Source organism: Salmo trutta, chromosome 32 (genome assembly GCF_901001165.1).
Source record: "Salmo trutta chromosome 32, fSalTru1.1, whole genome shotgun sequence".
In the NCBI taxonomy this organism is placed as follows: domain Eukaryota; kingdom Metazoa; phylum Chordata; class Actinopteri; order Salmoniformes; family Salmonidae; genus Salmo; species Salmo trutta.
In genome coordinates this window covers 20,397,110-20,416,741 of record NC_042988.1, presented here as the reverse complement: position 1 = coordinate 20,416,741, position 19,632 = coordinate 20,397,110, and the positions used below count along the sequence as shown (strand labels likewise).

General features: G+C 44.9%; 1 protein-coding gene across 1 annotated transcript in view; it reads right to left on the bottom strand.

Moving 5' to 3' along the window:
- LOC115171374 (netrin-1) overlaps positions 1-19,632 on the bottom strand; it is a 47,625-nt gene that overhangs the window by 1,592 nt on the left and 26,401 nt on the right. Inside the window, exons 3-6 of the mRNA XM_029728122.1 lie at positions 13,428-13,616; positions 8,814-8,963; positions 7,587-7,640; positions 4,012-4,086 (exon numbers count right to left, since the gene is read on the bottom strand). Of these exons, the coding sequence (XP_029583982.1) occupies positions 4,012-4,086; positions 7,587-7,640; positions 8,814-8,963; positions 13,428-13,616 (468 nt within the window). The remainder of the gene's footprint in view (positions 1-4,011; positions 4,087-7,586; positions 7,641-8,813; positions 8,964-13,427; positions 13,617-19,632) is intronic.

Sequence of the window (19,632 nt, the reverse complement as noted above, 5' to 3'; positions counted from 1 at the left end):
AACATATAGGTGGCTGAAAATAGCACAGGAAGTCTTTTTTTCTCCTCGTCTCTCTCTCTGAATGCCAACGCTCTCTATTGCGAGCCGCATCGATTGTCCCCATAACAGCCTGGAACGTTCTAAGAGAACAGGAAGGGGGGCCCTGCTAGTGTGAGCAAATTGTACACAATTTCAGAAGAAAGGAGGCCTGTTGGGCTGAGTAGAGCACGCTCTCACAGTCCTGCCATTCATTAACAATGTGTCTCTGGGCTGTAGCCTACTCCTTCATCCAAACACATAAAGGGTGTGTGGGGGGGTGGAGTGGGCCACTATTTATCTTCCCAGCCACAGAGAGGCTTCCAGAAGAATCGGGATGTGTTCCGACCTCATGAGCTATCCGGGTTCTGCTCTCAGAGCCCCATCCAAGAGCAGCGTGAGAATCCAGCAGAGATAGCCCTCTTCTCTCTGGGTCGCTCTTACTGACCGACTGGCTAACGAGCTCCCCGGGTGAATGGACCAGACTCAGCTCTCTGCTGTCTGACACCAACGCAGAACCCTCTGTCACTCTATGGGCTGCTCAGGAAATTGGTAGTTCTCTAAGCAGATAATCAAATACTGTTATACTGGACTGATATTCCAGACAATGAGGGGACCAAAGTATGCAGTACTAATCATGGATGTTAGCTGGAAAGACCAAGCAGCTTAGTCCTCAAACCTCAGCACATTGCTTCAGTCCTGCTCCTCACCCAAGGAAGTCCAAAGCGCCCATGGGGCTGGTGTTGAATTGAGCTCATGAATGGCGATCTAGGAAACTAAACTTCTGTTTTTCTGTTAGCAGACAATATGGTACATCAGTACTACTTGGACCATCTTAGCAGGGTAGCACGGAGGGAGGGAGTGAGAGGAAGAAGGAGAGAGAGAGAGAGAGAGAGGAAGAGGGAGAGAGAGGAAGAGGGAGAAAGAGAGGGATTTAATAACACAATGGCAGTCAAGCCTCCCGCTGGGTCCCCTCTCTGAGCAGTGTGCTGGGGCTTGACCCGCACACCGCCGACAAGGGGGCTCTAATCAAATTAGAGCGTGTTTAATTTCAATACTGAGGCCCCTGTCCCATCTGGTTATCAGCTGAGTGACTGATCTGGGCCCTGCTGCCCCCAGGGTGAGCTCACAGGGACCGTTGGGTGATGGGGCTGTGTGACCCTTCCTTTCACCGCTGGCCCTGAACGTCTGCAAAAGCTCTTTGATTCATTGTCCTCCTCGCTGGAGGGGTGTCAGCCCAGAATATAACCCTTTGTGGCTGCCGTCACCGTAGCTACGGCCGCGATGGAAAACAAAAATGAATAAACACAACATATTTCTTTCTCTCCGGGGTGGCAATCCGTCAACGTCGGCCTAATTTACCACCTGTTTGCGCCCTGTGGAATGCTCCGAGCCGGCAGAGTGCACCACTGTGTTTAAACAGGGGGCCTCTTCCCGTGACCCCGGGAGGCCCGCAGCGCCACTCACACAGGGGGGTCGTGGCCCTAAAGAACAGAGACACTGTGAACCCCACAAAGGCCCAGGGACAGCCCTGAGAAATGAATTAGATTAAGGCAGAGGAAAATCCCCCTGAGGAATGGTCTCTCCATACAGCCCCAGCTCAGCCACAGGAGAATCATCTGCACTCAGCTGTTTTGATGAACTCTTGAAAAACCAACCTTCTGCTTTTCATGAATCAGTCTTGTGATTTATAGATTTGTCCATTCTTTTCATGGATGATTAGCAAGATTAAATGAATGAAAATGTGGATTCTGGTGGCTGTTCAGTTTTCTGGTGAACTGAAACAAGGAGCTCACATTATTGTCTCTCTCTGTGTTGCACAATATTGATTGAGAAAAGAAGAACATTTGGCCATTTATGCATTGAAACTTTGTTAAAAGTCTCTGATGTATCGCTCTGTTTGATTGATGAACTATGATTGATGATGAGGCTTTTGGACATGTGACAGATATGAAGGGGAACAGTGTGGCCAATGCAGCTGGATGTGTTTCATTAGAGAGAACACTGAACTAAGTCTTAAAGGGATAGTTCACACAAATTTAAAAAAAGACACATTGGTTTCCTTACCCTGTAAGCAGTCTATGGACAAGGTATCACAGCAATCCATGCTTTGGTTTAGTTGACTTAACTTGAATGGGATTTGTGCCCCAAATGCTAAAACATTATCATGTGAACAGTGAAAGTAAAAAACAGTGCCAGGGAAGCTACATCAAAGCATGGATTGTAGTCATTCCTTGTCAATAGACTTCTTACAGGGTAAGGAAACCAATATGTCATTTTGTAATATGGGTGAACTATCCCCAAACCCTGATTATAGCAGATACGGTCTTGTATGAACAAATCTAAGGCTTAACAATTTGAACACCAATTTAATGGGTATAACTACAGAGGAATTGGTGACCAAAATATTCAATATGATATAGGCCTACTGTACAGTTAGGTCTCATGCCAGGAGTCTAAGAGATCTTGCATTGTCTTTTATAAAGGAAACTTTTGTGGGTATTTGGCTATAGGGAGTACGATCTGTTCTCAAATGCTGGCAGAGTGCTGGACGTGCCTCAGGGTTTGTGCTGCTGCTGCGGTTGGGGAGATTTGTACGGTGACATGAATCTGCTGATAGGAGATCTGCACCATAATACTACTGTGATTAATGGAATGGAAAACCCTCAGAGGTGAGGGAATCCCTCTCTATATGGAGATATAGAGGCTACACAGTGGGACAGCACAATGAAACACTATATAGGAGGCCTATGATATGATCCATGGACTGTCCCTACTGCTACTACTGTCTCTCTTACATTACCCCCCGCCCTTCTCATTCTTTTTGGTCTGTTTTTAGGTCTAGTGGTGCTGATTCAGAATATAATGATACAAGTCCAGCATCGTCAATCATCAAACTGAAATGTTTTTTTAGCTTCAAGTTACAGAAGTTATTTCATTTGTGAAACCGTTCTAAAAAAAGCAAGCTATGTAATACCTGTATTTGTCTTGAATGTGAATGTTTTCATATTATTCACTTACTGTAACGCTGTGATATCTACAGTGCATGTAATGGCACATTTGATCAGAAGTATTTCAGATGCAGATGAACTCCTGTGGAGTCATTGATGACAGAGTATATTTGTTGTGTGATTTGGCTAATTTTATTAATATGGGGCTTGCTGAAAATTCCTAATGGCCAGCTCCCGACCAGAGCCTCATGCTCCCAGGGTGCACCAGCCTTTCACCATGGAGCAATACAACTGGACCCTACTGAGGCTGGCAGCTGAGAGAAGGGATTGCCCTACACCATGGACAGGGGCCAGAGGGAGATGGACAGGGCTTAGAAGGAGGTGGAAGGGGAGAGGAAATTGTCCGTTAGCTGTAATTGAGAGGGACTGTGAGAGGACGCAGTGGGAGCTTGTTCTGCGGCCCTCTGAAGCTCAGAGCCCTCTCTTTATGAGGTACAACTCCCCAGAGGCACACACACTCACACACACATCCGTCAAGGTGGGACAACAAATCCAAATAGTTCCAGCTAAAGCCTGGCAGAGCGGAGCTTTGCAGCTCTCCAAACCAACAGGGGGGCTGGCTCGTGCCACAACCTCTCTCTGAGGACAGTTTCAGCTGGAGTGGAGGAACTGATATGAGCTCAAGATGTAGAGGTAAGAGTTGAATAATCCCTTTGTTTCTCTGCCCAGACACTGATGCCACTGATCTCTATCTTTGGTGATAAAAGAAGAGGCCCTGCGGTGAGGATGCCCCCAGCAAACACTCTTCTCTCTGTCCAGCTCCCCCCACCTCCAGTGAATCTCACATAGTAATGAGTGTATGTCAGTGCAGGGATGTTAGGATATTTCCCTTTGATTTCCCTTTGATGCAATGACTCTAATCCTGGGAGCGTGAATAAGCCACAGAGAGGGGCTTGGGAGTGGGCATGCCTGTGATGAATAAATACATCTGACCCTCGACCTCTGGCCGACGCCTGGGCATATAATTCCTGCACAGTGGACTCACCATAGTCTTTCTTGCAGTACTTCTTCATGTTGATCTTCAGCTTGCCCTTGGATGCCTTGCAGTGAGAATCACAATCTGTGGAAGCGAGTGAAATAATGAGTGGATTAGGTTACAGCACAGCCACCATATCACAAACATCTAGATTTAAATTATTCTCTCTCTCTCATTGTTTACGGACTGACCTCAATTATGTTATCTAATAAATGCATTTTAGGTACATCCAAGGGTCTACACTCTACCCCCACTGTAAGGGATTGAAAGCTTACATCTATTGCCAGGCCATTTTAGTGTACTTATGGTACACTGTCTCATGTTATGCTGTTATGGTGTCCCTGTGGAGCTGGTGGAGGCGTAAGGCTTCCTCATGCTTCGGTTCGGCTGGCGCCTAGTAGGCAAACCAAACGAGTGTGCTCACATACTCCCTTATAAGACATTCGCTTGAAAAATGAGAAAAAGCGGCAATAGTACTATTTGTCCATCTTGAAGCGCCGTAGCCAGTATACACTTCCTCCAAATAGTTTGAATAAATCTAAGATAACTCAAGAATCTGTCATTCATTTTGATGTTATTGCAGAGGAGATCTTAGTCACACAATTTTACATCTAACTAAGATGTTTGGTTTAGTATTTCTCAAGTGAACAAAATGTGCATGAAAATGAGTCCGGCTATTGCAAGTTCGGCTACCGAACTTGCAATACCCTCGAGAAAAAATGTGGAATGCATGAACAGCCGGGAAAAAAACCTTGCCAAAGACCAAAACAAACAAAAACGTCACAAAATGTCATAATACAGCACAGCACATTTTATTATACGGATTTAAATTGAAAATAAGTGATACAAAATTGTATCACATTACATTTTTTGTCATCTTTGAATATGTTTTAGTTTGAGTGCACAAAAACTGATTGAAGTGGATTTAACAGGTGACATCAATAAGGGATCATAGCTTTCACCTGGATTCACCTGGTCAGCCTATGGTTTTGTACACTCAGTATATATGCACAAACTGTTCGGAACAGTTTAGGATGGGAAGCATGAGGACGCCTTTACACAGATCCTATTGTCAGCTCACTCCCACTCTCTTCCTCCAACCTCTCCACACAGAATCTCTAGCCTGTCAGAGTCCTGGCATCCATTGTGTCAGCACTCAGGGTTGGGAAGGTCACTCACAAAAGGAGGTCACTGAAGGAAGTTAGCTAGTAGCCTAACAAAAATTAGCAGGGGCCTAAGCAGTGTCCAATCCACTTGAGGCGAGAAAGAGAATACTCTCACGTTGGCCGGGGCCAATCTCTCTGTGGCCGATCTCTCTGTGGCCTCTGAGAGGAGCCTGCTGCAAACCAGTGGCCAGAAAGAGCTCATAGTTATGATTAATTGCTTTCGGGTCTGGTGCTATCCCTTTGACACCAGGCTGTGTTGACCTGGGCTCGCAGGCGTGCCAAGAGGCTTTATCGATGTCCGCCGACCGTCGGGTTGTCAGGGTGCCAGGCACCTTTTGTAATGGGGGAGATGGGGCTGGGACGAGAGGCCAAACTGAAAATGGAAATCGTTTGTTTCCACTTTTCCACTGACTGACACAAATTGGAACCAGAACATCTCCTGGTTTTGCTCCCCCTCCCAGTGTAGTAAGCCCCATGCTCTTTTATGTGGGGGGGGGGGGGGTCGGCCAGGGGGAAAGGGGGAGCAGTTAGGAGAGAGGGGACCTTTCAGTTTGCCTGAATATGGACAAACTTCATTATTTCTTCCAGCCCTCTGTCCAGTCCTCCCCTTTCTTTCCCTTTATACTCTGTGTGAATGAGGTTGCCCGGGTAACAGCGGAGCAAGAAAAAAACGCACTCCCCCCAAAAAGGCGGATTGGGGCAGAGGCAGGGGATGGGGAGCAAGTGCATGTATGTGGAGAAAATATTTCTAGTGAAATGCCTGGCAGCTTTCGGGGTGGTGTAGAAATGAAAAAGGGAAGGGAAATCCCAAAGTAAATTAATTTGACGAGTCCATATCGACCACGCCTGATTTCCATTTAAATGTGGCTAGGGCGGGGGCCCATTTGTCTCCCCCTGGCCCCTGGAGGCCTTCATCGTACTTCCCTTTGATAGCTGGCATTGCCCATTAGCCCAGCAGCACAATCCCAGGACTGGCCATCACACCCACAGCTCTCATTGAGGCCCCGGTCCCCGCTGGGAGGACAAACGTCCCCTTTGTGTGGCTTCTCTAGCGGGGCCACCACCATTCTCCAGGGTCCCTGGGGACCACACCACTCTTAATTTGGAGGGTGGTGTCTGTGTGGGCTTCCTGACAAGACTCCAAACTCCATTGCAGCTGGTCGCCAACGTAAGTAGCAGGTTGACCATTCAGCTCAGTGAAATATGTGGAGCCACACTGTTAGTCCCATGTTAATGATCAAAAGTGACAGAACCTATATGTTTTACATGCATGGCAATTTAAAGGAATACTTCGGGATTTGGGCAATGAGGCCCTTTTTCTACTTCCCCAGAGTCAAATGATGTCTCTGTGTCCAGTAAGAAGGAAGTTAGAGGCAGTTTCGCGAGCCAATGCTAACTAGCATTAGAGCAATGACTGTAAATCTATGGGAATCTGCTGGCATGCTAGTATCCATTTAAGTAGAAGTTGGACCAAAAACAAGTTGGCTTAGGCAACAGCTTTTAGAGACCAATACTTTGCTCCAGGTCTCTCTTTTTCTCCTCATACGCATGCCAGGGGATCTACCTCACAAGCTTGGACTGAGCAGTGACTGAAAGTATGAGCTAAATGTTACAGTGGTATGTCACTTCAAATCAGTGTTGCACTATAGCACGCAGACTCAGAGCTGTGCATTTCAACAATAGGGCTGTAAATAAGTGAGCAAGGGAAGGGTTCTCTTCCCTCTCAGCGCAGCGAGAGATGATTGGAAAACAAACTGGTGCAAATGAAGCATGCAATCAGATTATGGGCTGGAGGCTGAGTGGGAATACAGAATGGGAGGCCGGGGAGAGAGAGCTGACCAAAAACCTGGATTTAACATCTCCTGACACATAGACATCCACTTAAATACTGCAATTATGAAGGTGACCCTTAAAATACTACAATTATGAAGGTGACCCTTAAAATACTATAATTATGAAGGTGACCCTGAAAATACTACAATTATGAAGGTGGCCCTTAAAATACTACAATTATGAAGGTGGCCCTTAAAATACTACAATTATGAAGGTGGTCCTTAAAATACTACAATTATGAAGGTGGCCCTTAAAATACTACAATTATGAAGGTGGCCCTTAAAATACTACAATTATGAAGGTGACCCTTAAAATACTACAATTATGAAGGTGACCCTTAAAATACTACAATTATGAAGGTGGTCCGTAAAATACTACAATTATGAAGGTGACCCTTAAAATACTACAATTATGAAGGTGGCCCTGAACCCAAATAAGATGTAGAAATAGAAAAACATAAAAAATAGAAACTGTGGAATGATATGAATTGTGCTCGTACTAAAATACAATACATTTGTTATGTTATGCTTTAGTAATTGCCATACCCTGTGGATACCACATGGCTCAACAGTGTCACAAACTCACCTAAGGGCTCTTCAGAGCTGGTATAGGTGGAGGTGGGCGATGCAACTGGAATCTCTGCAACAGAGAAACCACAGCACAAACATAATGACATTTCACATCACTACTCAGTTTGACAGCTTCATATGTGGAAAAAGGAACAAAGTTGTTATAACGTCTCAGTTCAATTTCCTGCTCGCCTTTCTTGGGGCTTAAATGAACCTCAGAGCATTGGTGATATACTCTCAGGTATTCCTTAATAGGTTGTCATGTTATTGATTGCTGATTAGAACACAGAGATTGTGCTTGGAATACACATGAATAGCCAGTTTCCCATTTGAGTTTCACTCTCTTGTATTCGTGGCATGCTGTATTGTAAGGTACAGAGAGCCAGGGCCCCTGGCCTTGTTAAAATTGAAGTTGTCAGGAAGTTTGATATAACAAAAATGTAATATTAAGCTATTAAACCTAAAACATTTTAGCTCTAAAATATACGAGAAACCAAATATTTTCAGCTCAATTTTCAAGACCCCCATTTCCTCCATCTTTTTTACACTACATTTGTTACTTTCCCAACGAAATGAAGGAAATCCTATTCCAGTGGGTTCACAGATTGATTTTATCGCTGTGGATCCTGGCCAAGCACACTGATTCCTTTTCCACAATGGCTTTGTTGAATTTCCAAATACAACTTTATCGGAAATGTCACCAATTGAAACGGCTGTATAAATGGTGGCCAATTGTAAATGTCTATGTGTCCCAGCCATCCGCATTATCTTATCTGGTCATGCCAGCTGTGTTGGCGGTGCTAGCCACCCATTAGCCCATCTTGTGTATGGAGGTGTCGTTTATTGCCGAGAGGCTGGAATCTGTGGGCTGCTGATACTGCCAATAAACATATCAGTCATCATTACCCTGGACTGGCTGGGTGGATTTATAGGGAGATGGGCTGTTAACAGTGCTGCGACTCACAAGGCCATGTTAGACTACACATTATGCCCTGTTTACTTAAGCTCTGGTCTAACTGTAAAATATCCATCCAAAGAAATAAAGGAACAGTGGGAAATAACAAAATGAAATGAACTCAGGCCATGAATTCCTGCATAACAAGCATGGGTTTTGGTGCGATAGAGTACTTGTCAGCGACTACTCCTATTGATGGGGCCAGTGTTGTTACTAGCTGGGCTATGGTTGGGCTGACCTGTGTGGTCTGTCTGAGGACATTTCTCTTAATACTGAGGCAAGTCATACTTATGCAGGGGGCGATAGGAGAGCGGCTCTGCTGGTAGCCCTTGGCACAGCGGTTGCAGGTGATGCCGGTCACGCCGTCCTTGCAGGGACACTGGCCGGTGGTTTGGTTGCAGGTCTTGCCGGCTGCGCCAACTGGATGACAATCACACGCTGTCAGGAGGAAAGAGCAGGAGAAAACAGAGATGAGATGATATGAAATCTGTTCGGTCTTTACTAGTATTGGTTTAAAACCAATTAGGCGTAAGGCATCCTTCTCAATTCCATGTACCTCTCGTTCCTCCAATGTTGACTCTCTGAACTTCAAAGTAAGCTTTGAACAAGCTTAAGGTGACTCACAGGCCACCACAGATGGGGACTGGGACCTCAAACAAATTACAATTACTCCCTTTTTCCTTAATGATTATAGGCCTTGCCATCAGGCATGAGTATTGAGGAACAGTATATTACATTATCAAATAATATCACATTTAGATTTCACTGCACAGTTCTGCCTGGGCTGTTAGCACTTTGAGACTGCACCTGTGTGTGTGTATGTGTGAGCTGTGCGTGTGAGCTGTGCTTGTGAGCCGTGCGTGTGAGCCGTGCTTGTGAGCCGTGCGTGTGAGCCGTGCGTTTGAGCCGTGCGTGTGAGCCGTGCTTGTGAGCCGTGCGTTTGAGCCGTGCGTGTGAGCCGTGCGTGTGTTTGAGCCGTGCGTGCGTTTGAGCCGTGCGTGTGAGCCGTGCGTGTGAGCCGTGCGTGTGTTTGAGCCGTGCGTGTGTTTGAGCCGTGCGTGACCAGTCTTTGTGTTTTCTCTGTGGAGCGTTGTGATCCACGGCGGGCAGAGCAGAGCCTGTGCGCCTCTCAGATTGAGTTTACAATCTAAAGCTTTTTGGCAAAGAGCTCCTCGCAAATATATCCTGAATAATGTTCCCCATTAATGGGAGAGTGGAACACACTTCAAAGCTGTCTGTTTAAGTTGTTAGTCAGGAGGATCGCACATTAAATGTGAGAATTTAGTTTTGTGCATGTGCTCTGCCAAACGTTTACCATAAAGCCTGTGTTTGAAGTTGGAGCCCAGCTCTCTCCATTAGAGTTGTATGTGTTTTATGTAGCTGAAGAGTCATTTGAAAATAGCTTCAAGTGGTCTGACAGAGGCTGGAGTTGGGTGTTATTAGCTGGGATTCAATGGGTTTCATGAATATTAGAAGTCACTTGTTAAATATAAAAACAAAAACTTTTCTGTCCTCTTTCTACTCAATTTGCAGTATAAGTACATTTTGTCAAGTTTGTTTGACACATTTTATTGAGGTATAATAAAATCAGCATAAAACAATCCTGTCCAAAAAAAAACAAAAAAACAAGAAGGTCATGAATGAAAAGTCATGTTTCTAATCAAGTCCTCCATCTTACCAATCAGAATGTTATTGTGGTTCTTACGTCAGGAATACAGTAAATATTCCCATTAATTTAGAAACAGGATTCTAAACTGTACAGTACATGGACTGAAACTGTAGGCTTGATCTTGCTTTCTGTTGATTTCATGGGCATTATCTTCTATAGCATTTACAAATGACTTTTTAATGCAGGGTGGGACCAAAAATGTAAAATAAAACATGAGGTCACTCTTGTCCCTCCCGGTGGCATGTGGGTAACATCCACGTGTATTCTAAAGATGTGTGTCTATTTCTTAAGGGGTTTTAAGGGATTGTACTTGAAAGCCACATTAAAATAACTCTTGTTTTTGTATTACTTTATATTACTTCCAGAGATGCCACTAACCACACATCACAATAGAGATGCACCACTGTGTCTCCACTCAATCCATCCGCCACCATCTAGTCCTCTTCCTCTGAGCGCAAACCACTGCATTGTGCTCTTAATGTTCTGAGTGCTACACTGGGAACTCACTGGAAAGATTAATTAATTTCCCTGCGGTGTGGAGGTAAAGCAATGCTGAGAGGTTGAGGGGGAGTGTAATTCAGTGGACTATGTGGCTGCTCCACTGCTGTGGGCTCCCTGGGCCTGGTGAAAGGCTTATACGGCTGAGCGGATGAGAGGACTGGGAATAAAACCGTTAGAGCTGGGGGCCGCCGGGGGCCGCGCTGCGCTCTGAGAGCCGTGTTTACACTGCGCTTGATGAGGGATGAAGTCGTTAATCTGGGAAATAAAACATGAGGCATTCCACACTGCCACTGGAGACGCCGGTGTTTCGGCTTATAAGGCGGAGGGGTCTATTTTGTAACCTCCACCTTTCAGAGAGTGGTGATCCTCCATTTTGGGGGTTCAGGTTGGAGAATGAATGCAGACTTCCTCCTGGCTGTGTTGGCACAGCATTGTGTTTCCTGTCCAAAAACAGCAGAGCGAGATGGTTGGCTGAGTTGAACAATAAATACCATGGGCCCTAACTGATGTCACAAAGCGCTGAGTTTGTCACCTGAGGAGAGCGCAGCAATCCGGCTGTTTGGGTTTGATCCCAGAGTATGGAACAGAGTAAATGTTGGGGCAGAGCTGGAAGCCTTCAGGTTACTGATACAGCCCTCTAGAAAGCCTAAGACAGGTTGCTGTATGTGGTTAGCTCATTAGGGAAGGAGAGAACCTCTGTAACACTAACCTGCCCATAGCTTCATCCTCTGCCCTCCCTTGACTGCATCCCAAATATAGACTGTAAAAATGTTTGGCCTGGCAGCGTGCAGTGAAATAATGATGCTCCCAACCATTAGTCACTTTCGAGAAATACAGAAGAGCCATGAAATGTGTTAAGAACAACAGCACAACATGAACTACATTTGCCCTGAACTCCAATTAGGTGTGAACTCTGACAGCCACCACTGTGAAACGACCCCAAAACAGTCTGGGTAAGTGGCTGAGTTTTATATACATGATGGTGGACTGTGTTGATACTTTCACTCCGTGAGACTTGGAATAGTCAGTGTGAGTTAAGAGTGGATGTCCCTTGTGGTCTGCAGTAGGAAATGTAATATGTTGCAGTTCCTGTGACTAATTGGCCAGTGGTGTGCCAGGCTGAAGGGCACTGGAGAATAGGTACTCCGAGAACCCGCTCTGAGCCAATAGGAATGCAGCCACGGCTGTGGTTGGAGACCACAATATGCGGGTCTGCACAGAGTCACTCACTTGTCACTGAAGCGCAAGCTGGGTCCCAGTGTAATACAGCACATTGAGATGTTGTAATCGGACCGGAAAACAAACGACTTGAAACAATATTCTGTCTTTCATACAAGGAGGATATTACACTCTTAGAAAAAAAGGTGCTACTGTATCTAAAACATGAAACTATTTTTCGGCTGTCCCCATAGGAGAACCCTTCGAAGAACCCTTTTTGGTTCCAGGTAGAACCCTTTCGGTTCCAGGTAGAACCCTTTCGGTTCCAAGTAGAACCCTTTCCGCAGAGGGTTCTACCTGTAACCAAAAAGGGTTCTCCTATCGGGACAGCCGAATAACTCTTTCTAAGAGTGTAGGATATTGCTGTATTATAACTCTTTGGAAAGACTAGAAATCATCCAGTTCAGGGTAATGTGTGATGTTGGTGGATCTGATGCTGAGGTGAAATGGTTGGCTTGTTCAAAGAGACTGTTTGAATCAACTCCTGAATTCCATGGCAGACCTCACTTCTATTGTTAGCCACTCATCTTTTTTCCCAGAGAAATCCTCTGAGTTCTCCCCCTCCCCCGTTACAATTCACAGAAATGTAGGGCGATTCATTATAGCTCTCCAAGTTAAGCAAATAAAGTCTATTAAAATTTGGACACTAGGGGCCGAGTGTTGGGATCCTACCCTGTTTTAGTGATAAAGATACTCCAACTACATTGTTTCAAAGGAAATGCTGTTATTACTGTAACCTGTAACCTCTATTTGAGAGAGACAACGTATGACTTGGACAAGGCACGGAGGTAGAAGTTAAAGCATTTGAGGTAAATGCGCAAAATATGCTTTTTATTACTTGTGCTGGTGTTTGTGTGATTTCATGTGTGTCTGTGTGTAAGTGTAAGTGTGTGTGAGTGACAGGTGCTTGTTTGCTCAGTTCTTCAGAGCCTGGCTTCTCTCCCCACGGTGCAGGGAGACAGAGGGAGTGAAGCTTTTCTCTCCTCACACACTAATCCTGAACAGCATGGACTCAAACCTGACTTATGTGCTCACACCTGTGAGTGTGTGTGTGTGTGTGGAGATGGGGGATGATAGCGAGATCTGTTTCCACTCAACTGTACAGCGGATCAGCTCACACATCACTCAGTTTGTTTTGCTTGTGTTGTCATGGAAATCCCACTAGACTCCAAATACCAGAGTCACACAGGTCAGCAACACTCACACTGGCACAGCTGGGAGCTTTTGTCTTTACAACTCTCTTTCACCTGTCTAACATAATAATACATAGTAGTGAAGTAGTGGAAAGTTATACGCAATAAAGTTATCAAAAGATTGTTGGAAGACTTTTTTCTTACTGATAATTTCTTTAATTTCTAGATATCATGGCAGAACAATTTGACTTGTTTTCCAACAACATACATCAAGAAAGTCCAAAACTGAAGCAGAATATCAACTAGCGTGAGGTTTGGGTGTCATGCAGCCATTTAGAGCAGCACACCCAGCAGACGCCCAGCCCAGCTCAGGTACTGTACCTTTGCAGGCCCTCCTGTGGGAGATGGCCTTGGACATGTCCCGGAAGAAACCCTCCTTGCAGTAGTGGCAGTGGCGTCCGGCCGTGTTGTGGCGGCAGTTGAGACAGACTCCGCCACTCCTCCGCCCAGACAGCTTGTACAGCTCCATGTTGAAACGACAGCGCCGGGCGTGCAGGTTACAGTGGCAGGCTGCAGAAAGATGGAGAGAGGGGGAGAGAATGAGAGGCGAGGGGGAGAATAACACAGAGGTCAGTGGGTTCGCATGCTTTTTACACAGGTGTTGAGTACACTTAATGAAGACTTTGGCCTCCTGAACCTCAACACTCAACACAAAAAAACTCCCACCATGCAACCTTGTAGTTCAGCTAGGCTAGTGCTTCATAAGCTGGAACTGAAAACTGATGAACTCAGCAATTTCATTCACATGTACAGTATATCACGGTAGGGTGTTGACCATGTTACTTTCCAATTTCCAAAAAGCTAGTGGAGGGGAACCAAATAACAGCTAGTGAACTGTAGTGTATGGAGACCCTGAGAAAGTTACTGTTACTTTAATGACATCAGTGGGTCAAAGTCCTCTGGTCAGACATGTCATTTGGAGACAATGAGTTATGAAAACAGATGGATTGGCCAGGCTGTGAGCGATCCAGTTTCTAAGAGTAAATGGTGTGGTCCGACTCCACGCTCTCCTTCCCCCTCCACCTGCTTATAGATTTGACCTCTGACCCCTAGTGACGTCAGGAGAGAGATTTCCTTTCCCACAGATCTCGCAGCCTTTACTAACTCTCTTAGTTGTTTTATTGTCATAACATTATGAGGGATAACTTCCAAATGAAACATGGTGATTCATTCATCAGTTCATCAGTTCTCTGTGTGTTAGAGCCAGGGTGGACTTTACACCTCTGCTCTAGTGATACTCTCTTCCAAAGCACTGTGAAAGAACTTCCATTTTTTGGCTTGCATTTGAGCTTTTCTGTTTTAGTCTCATCCAGGCACGTACTGCTGTGATAGGGCTGGAAGAGGAGAGGCCCACATGGTTTCTTATTTGTGGATAATCTCTCCATCAGTGCACCCTGCCTTAAGGTTATAGCCACAAGATCTGAGCGATAAGGGCACATATGCTACACGTTCATCAGCGCTCCCAATCACGTACCAACCAACTCACACCTGCCATTGGGGACCAGGGTTGCCAGGTGGGTGGGATTCAGGGCTGCTTCCTCTAAATTGGGGCTTAAACACACACAGTCACACACAAACCGAGGTGTTTGGCAGCTGTCATGGGCTTATCACACCTCAAACCCCAGGGCCGATCAGCACACTCAGAGCACACCAGACCCCCGGAGCTTTGAAGCGCCCTCCCTCCCTCTTAACCGCCTTCTTATCCCAGATGTTATCTCCACTTTGGGTGGACGTGTGAGTACAAATGTAATGGGATTTTTTATGAATGGGAAATGGAATGGAATGCTCTTAGTTTTCTTACCAGAGGAAAACATCCTACAGATAAATGCCCAAATAAAGGAAACACCAACATAAAGTGTCAAGGGCATTGAGCCACTGAGATTTCTTCTTCTAGCCATGGTAACCAAAATAATGGGTAAGTGGGCCTTTTTATACATGAGCATGGGACGTTAAGCATGAGACGTTAACGTTAACACCTGTGTGGAAGCTCCTGCTTTCAATATACTTTGTATCCCTCGTTTACTCAAGTGTTTCCTTAATTTTGGCAGTTACCTGTATGCTGGTACTGTAACTTTAATCTTCACAGTGAGTCAGATGAAAGTTGAGAGATAAGAAATACCAGGTAAGTATCTGGGCACATGCATTCTGCATGCAATATAGGCCAAATCTCCCATTACTTTGACAAGCAGCACGTCTTTGTGCGGACTGTGTGTATACAAGACTGCTTCAGCCTGTGTGTGACCCACTGTGTGTGGTGTCGTTGTGGTGTCTATGTGTGTGTGTGAGAGAATGTCTGCATCATGTGATTAATAAGCGTTATCTCCTTGGCTTTCCCCAGCCTCTCCAAATGAGCGCTGTGCTATCTCCTACACACTTCCCTGGCCAGCTCTCCAATCACTCCGCTAATTGTCCCTCAGTGCCCAGGCCTCAAGTACTGATAAGCTATATTTAGACCAGCTGGCCCAAAATATCCCTCACAGCATCTATCACACACACTGTTGTGTTTACAACTGGGAAGCCTGACAACAAAACAACAAGTGAAGAAACAAACAAAATCTCCCTAGTTTTAAATATGTGTTCAATAACAGTGTAAATGTTGTCCAATTATGGGAGGAAATGTGATTTCTGTAGTTTCAGATCAATAATAGAGGTCGTAACAGTGGCTACATACCTGGCAGTGTAGTCTAAACGTAGTGCCTTTTTGTTGTTATTTGAAGCACTGTAGAACATACTTAGAGGTACATCCTTTCAATCGATTTATCTTCAAGTGTTGTAATACTGCATAGTGAAGGACATGGTAGGTGTGAGACGCTGACATGATGAATCATCCCACAGCTCGCTGTAGGTGGATTAATATTCTGTGTTCTGTGAGAGAATCTCAAGGCCATACATGCCCTGTATTGATAGCAGGTTCTGGATTGTTGCAGAGACTCAGCACCTCCCTGCCACAGACACACATAACCTACCTGTCACCAGGTGTCTGACGTTAACCAAACACTCTGTGTACACGGCTGCCTGTGATTTGTATTGAGAGGAATGTTGCGCTTGTTCAAGGATGAAGAGGAAAGGAATTCCAGTGAATTATTGTTTATCCGGGATCAATTAGTCCCTCAGTCAGTGAAGGCCCATAATGATAGTGGCCCATATTATGAGAGGATGATGTGTGCCAAGCCAAACAAGCCTCTCATCCTCACCCTGTCAGTGATCTGAGAAAAACACAACATCAGTACCCTGAGGAGATTCATATACGTGTCACATTCTCTCCGAGGTATCCAAATCAAATCAAACTTTATTTGTCACATGCGCCGAAAACAACAAGTGTAGACTTTACCGTGAAATGCTTACTTACAAGCCCTAAACCAACAGTGCAGTTCAAAAAAGAGTTACGAAAATATCTAACAAATAATCTAAAGTAAAAAATAATCAAAATAAACACAATAAAATAACAATAACGAGGCTATATACAGGGGTTACCGAGTCAGTGTGCGTGGGTACAGGTTAGTTGAGGTAATTTGTACATGTAGGTGGGGGTGAAGTGACTATGCGTAGATAATAAACAGCGAGTAGCAGCAGTGTACAAAACAAATGGGGGGGATCATTGTAAATAGTCCGATGACCATTTGATTAATTGTTCAGCAGTCTTATGGCTTGGGGGTAGAAGCTATTAAGGAGCCTTTTGGTCCTAGACTTGGCGCTCCGGTACCGCTTGCCCTGTGGTAGCAGAGAAAACAGTCTATGACTTGGGCGACTGGAGTTTCTGACAATTTTATGGGCTTTCCTCTGACACCGCCAATTATACAGGTCCTGGATGGCAAAAAGCTTGGCCCCAGCGATGTACTGGGCCATACACACTACCTTCTGTAGCGCCTTACGGTTAGATGCCGAGCAGTTGCCATACCAGGCGGTGATGCAACCAGTCAGGATGCTCTTAGATGGTGCAGCTGTAGAACTTTTTGAGGATCTGGGGACCCATGCCAAATCTTTTCAGTCTCCTGAGGGGGAATAGGTTTTGTCGTGCCCTATTGACGACTGTCTTGGTGTGTTTGGACCATGATAGTTCGTTGGTGATGTGGACACCAAGGAACTTGAAACTCTCGACCCGCTCCACTACAGCCCTGTTGATGTTAATATGGGCCTGTTCGGCCCGCCTTTTCCTGTAGTCCACGATCAGCTCCTTTGTCTTGCTCACATTGAGGGAGAGGTTGTTGTCCTGGCACCACACTGCCAGTTCTCTGACCTCCTCCCTATAGGCTGTCTTATAGTTGTCGGTGATCAGGCCTACCATTGTTGTGTTGTCAGCAGACTTAATGATGGTGTTGGAGTCGTGTTTGGCCATGCAGTCGTGGGTGAACAGGGAGTACAGGAGGGGACTAAGTACACACACCTGAGGGGCCCCAGTGTTGAGGATCAGCGCTGCAGACGTGTTGTTGCCTATCCTTACCGGCCTGTCAGGAAGTCCAGGATCCAGTTGCAGAGGGAGGTGTTTAGTCCCAGGGTCCTTAGCATAGTGATGAGCTTCGTGGGTACTATGGTGTTGAATGCTGAGCTGTAGTCAATGTACAGAATTCTCACATAGGTGTTCCTTTTGTCCAGGAATGCCGTATTTCCATGACAACACTTGATTTTAATAGGTTGATATTTCTGAGCGCTGGGTTTGTTTTCCTCCCATACCACATTGGTTACTGTAAACCTCCCGGTGCGGTGGCTGTGCATCAGGTCTAACTGTAGAGACTACCACATTGGTTACTGTAAACCTCCCGGTGCGGTGGTTGTGCATCAGGTCTAACTGTAGAGACTACCACATTGGTTACTGTAAACCTCCCGGTGCGGTGGCTGTGCATCAGGTCTAACTGTAGAGACTACCACATTGGTTACTGTAAACCTCCCGGTGCGGTGGCTGTGCATCAGGTCTAACTGTAGAGACTACCACATTGGTTACTGTAAACCTCCCGGTGCGGTGGCTGTGCATCAGGTCTAACTGTGAGAGTCTACACTCAGAGATTGAAGTCTTGTTTATTGAAGTCTGGTTTATTGAAGTCTTGATTGGCCATGCCCTCAGGAACCTAGTGATTTCCCAATTAGAATAGGTGTATACTTTGCACATGTTTATAGGACATTTTATGAGCTATGCAGTTTGTTAAACAGCATTTGTTTCAATGTGCTGGTAAAACAAATCCTGGCATCATGTGAAGTTACACCAATAAACAGTTTTAGTTGAAATTAGAGAAAAATAAACTTGTGACATTTCATTGAAAATGCTTGTTACAGAGCCTACATGATGCCTACATGATGCCTACATGATGCCTGCATGATGCCTACATGATGCCTACATGATGCCTACATGATGCCTACATGATGCCTACATGATGCCTACATGATGCCTGCATAATACTTGCATAACACCTGCGTGGTGTGTGGGTGAAGCTTCAGAAAATGAGTCACAAGTATTCATTAACATTCATAAAGCACTTATGAAATCAAAGTGTTCCCACTCATTCCCCCATAAATATCCAAATCACAATGGAACTGTAATATATGAAGTCATAGTTAAGTCAAGTAACTATTTAACTAAATCAATAAAAATTACAAGTGACTAATAGCATGCCTGATTTATGAAAGCATAATGAATCGATCGTTATGTTTTATTAAGGATGAGAACCTATGGTATTACAGTATATCATCAATGAAAGGGACATGAAAGTCACTATTTGGCTCATTAAGAATTATAGCAATAGCTTTAAGTGGATGATACAATATGTTGCCATCACAACCGACTGAAAATCACTCCTACATTACTCTTATGAAGTTCTAATACATTATTGTCATAAATATCTGGTTTAATAGAGAAACGCATATATTATACATTTTGGTGCCAAAAACATGCAAAAATCAGCAGACATGCCTCGAAACACTACTTGTAATATGCCTCCATTTCTTTGGGCCAAGGGATTTGTCACTGAATTAAGATCCAACTGTGCATTTGGTCTGTTGATACATACTGCATGACTTTAATGGTACAAACGCCCCTGAACGTCTTCTGTGGGACACTCCCGTTAGATCAGTCACCCTTAAGCTCTCAGCTTCATGCCCCAGACATACTCAACATTTTCCTACAATAAATATTTCGATTGCACATTGCTGGAGCAGCTGCTATTTTGATGAGGGAGAAAAAACAACAAAGGCCTTTTGGAATGAGCTATCCAGATGATGAATCATTTTACGAGTTTCCGGAATGCTTTTGATGACTTGAGCTGGGGTGAAAAGACAGAAACAGTAAAAAAAAAAATAGAAACGTCTCATATTGGAAGGACTGATTCAGCCAACGGCCCTGATGTTCTTCCATAGCAACCCGTCACCTCGGCGTAATGCTAACAAATAAGTAAACAAGCGAGAGTGCAGATAAAGAGCGTATAAAGACTGATCTGTCTGAGCAGAGCTGACAGGATGAGACAGACAACTGTTTGAACACGAGGACTTTCAGCATGTGTCATTTGTTTTTATTGAGACACACATTGGAGGCGGTGAG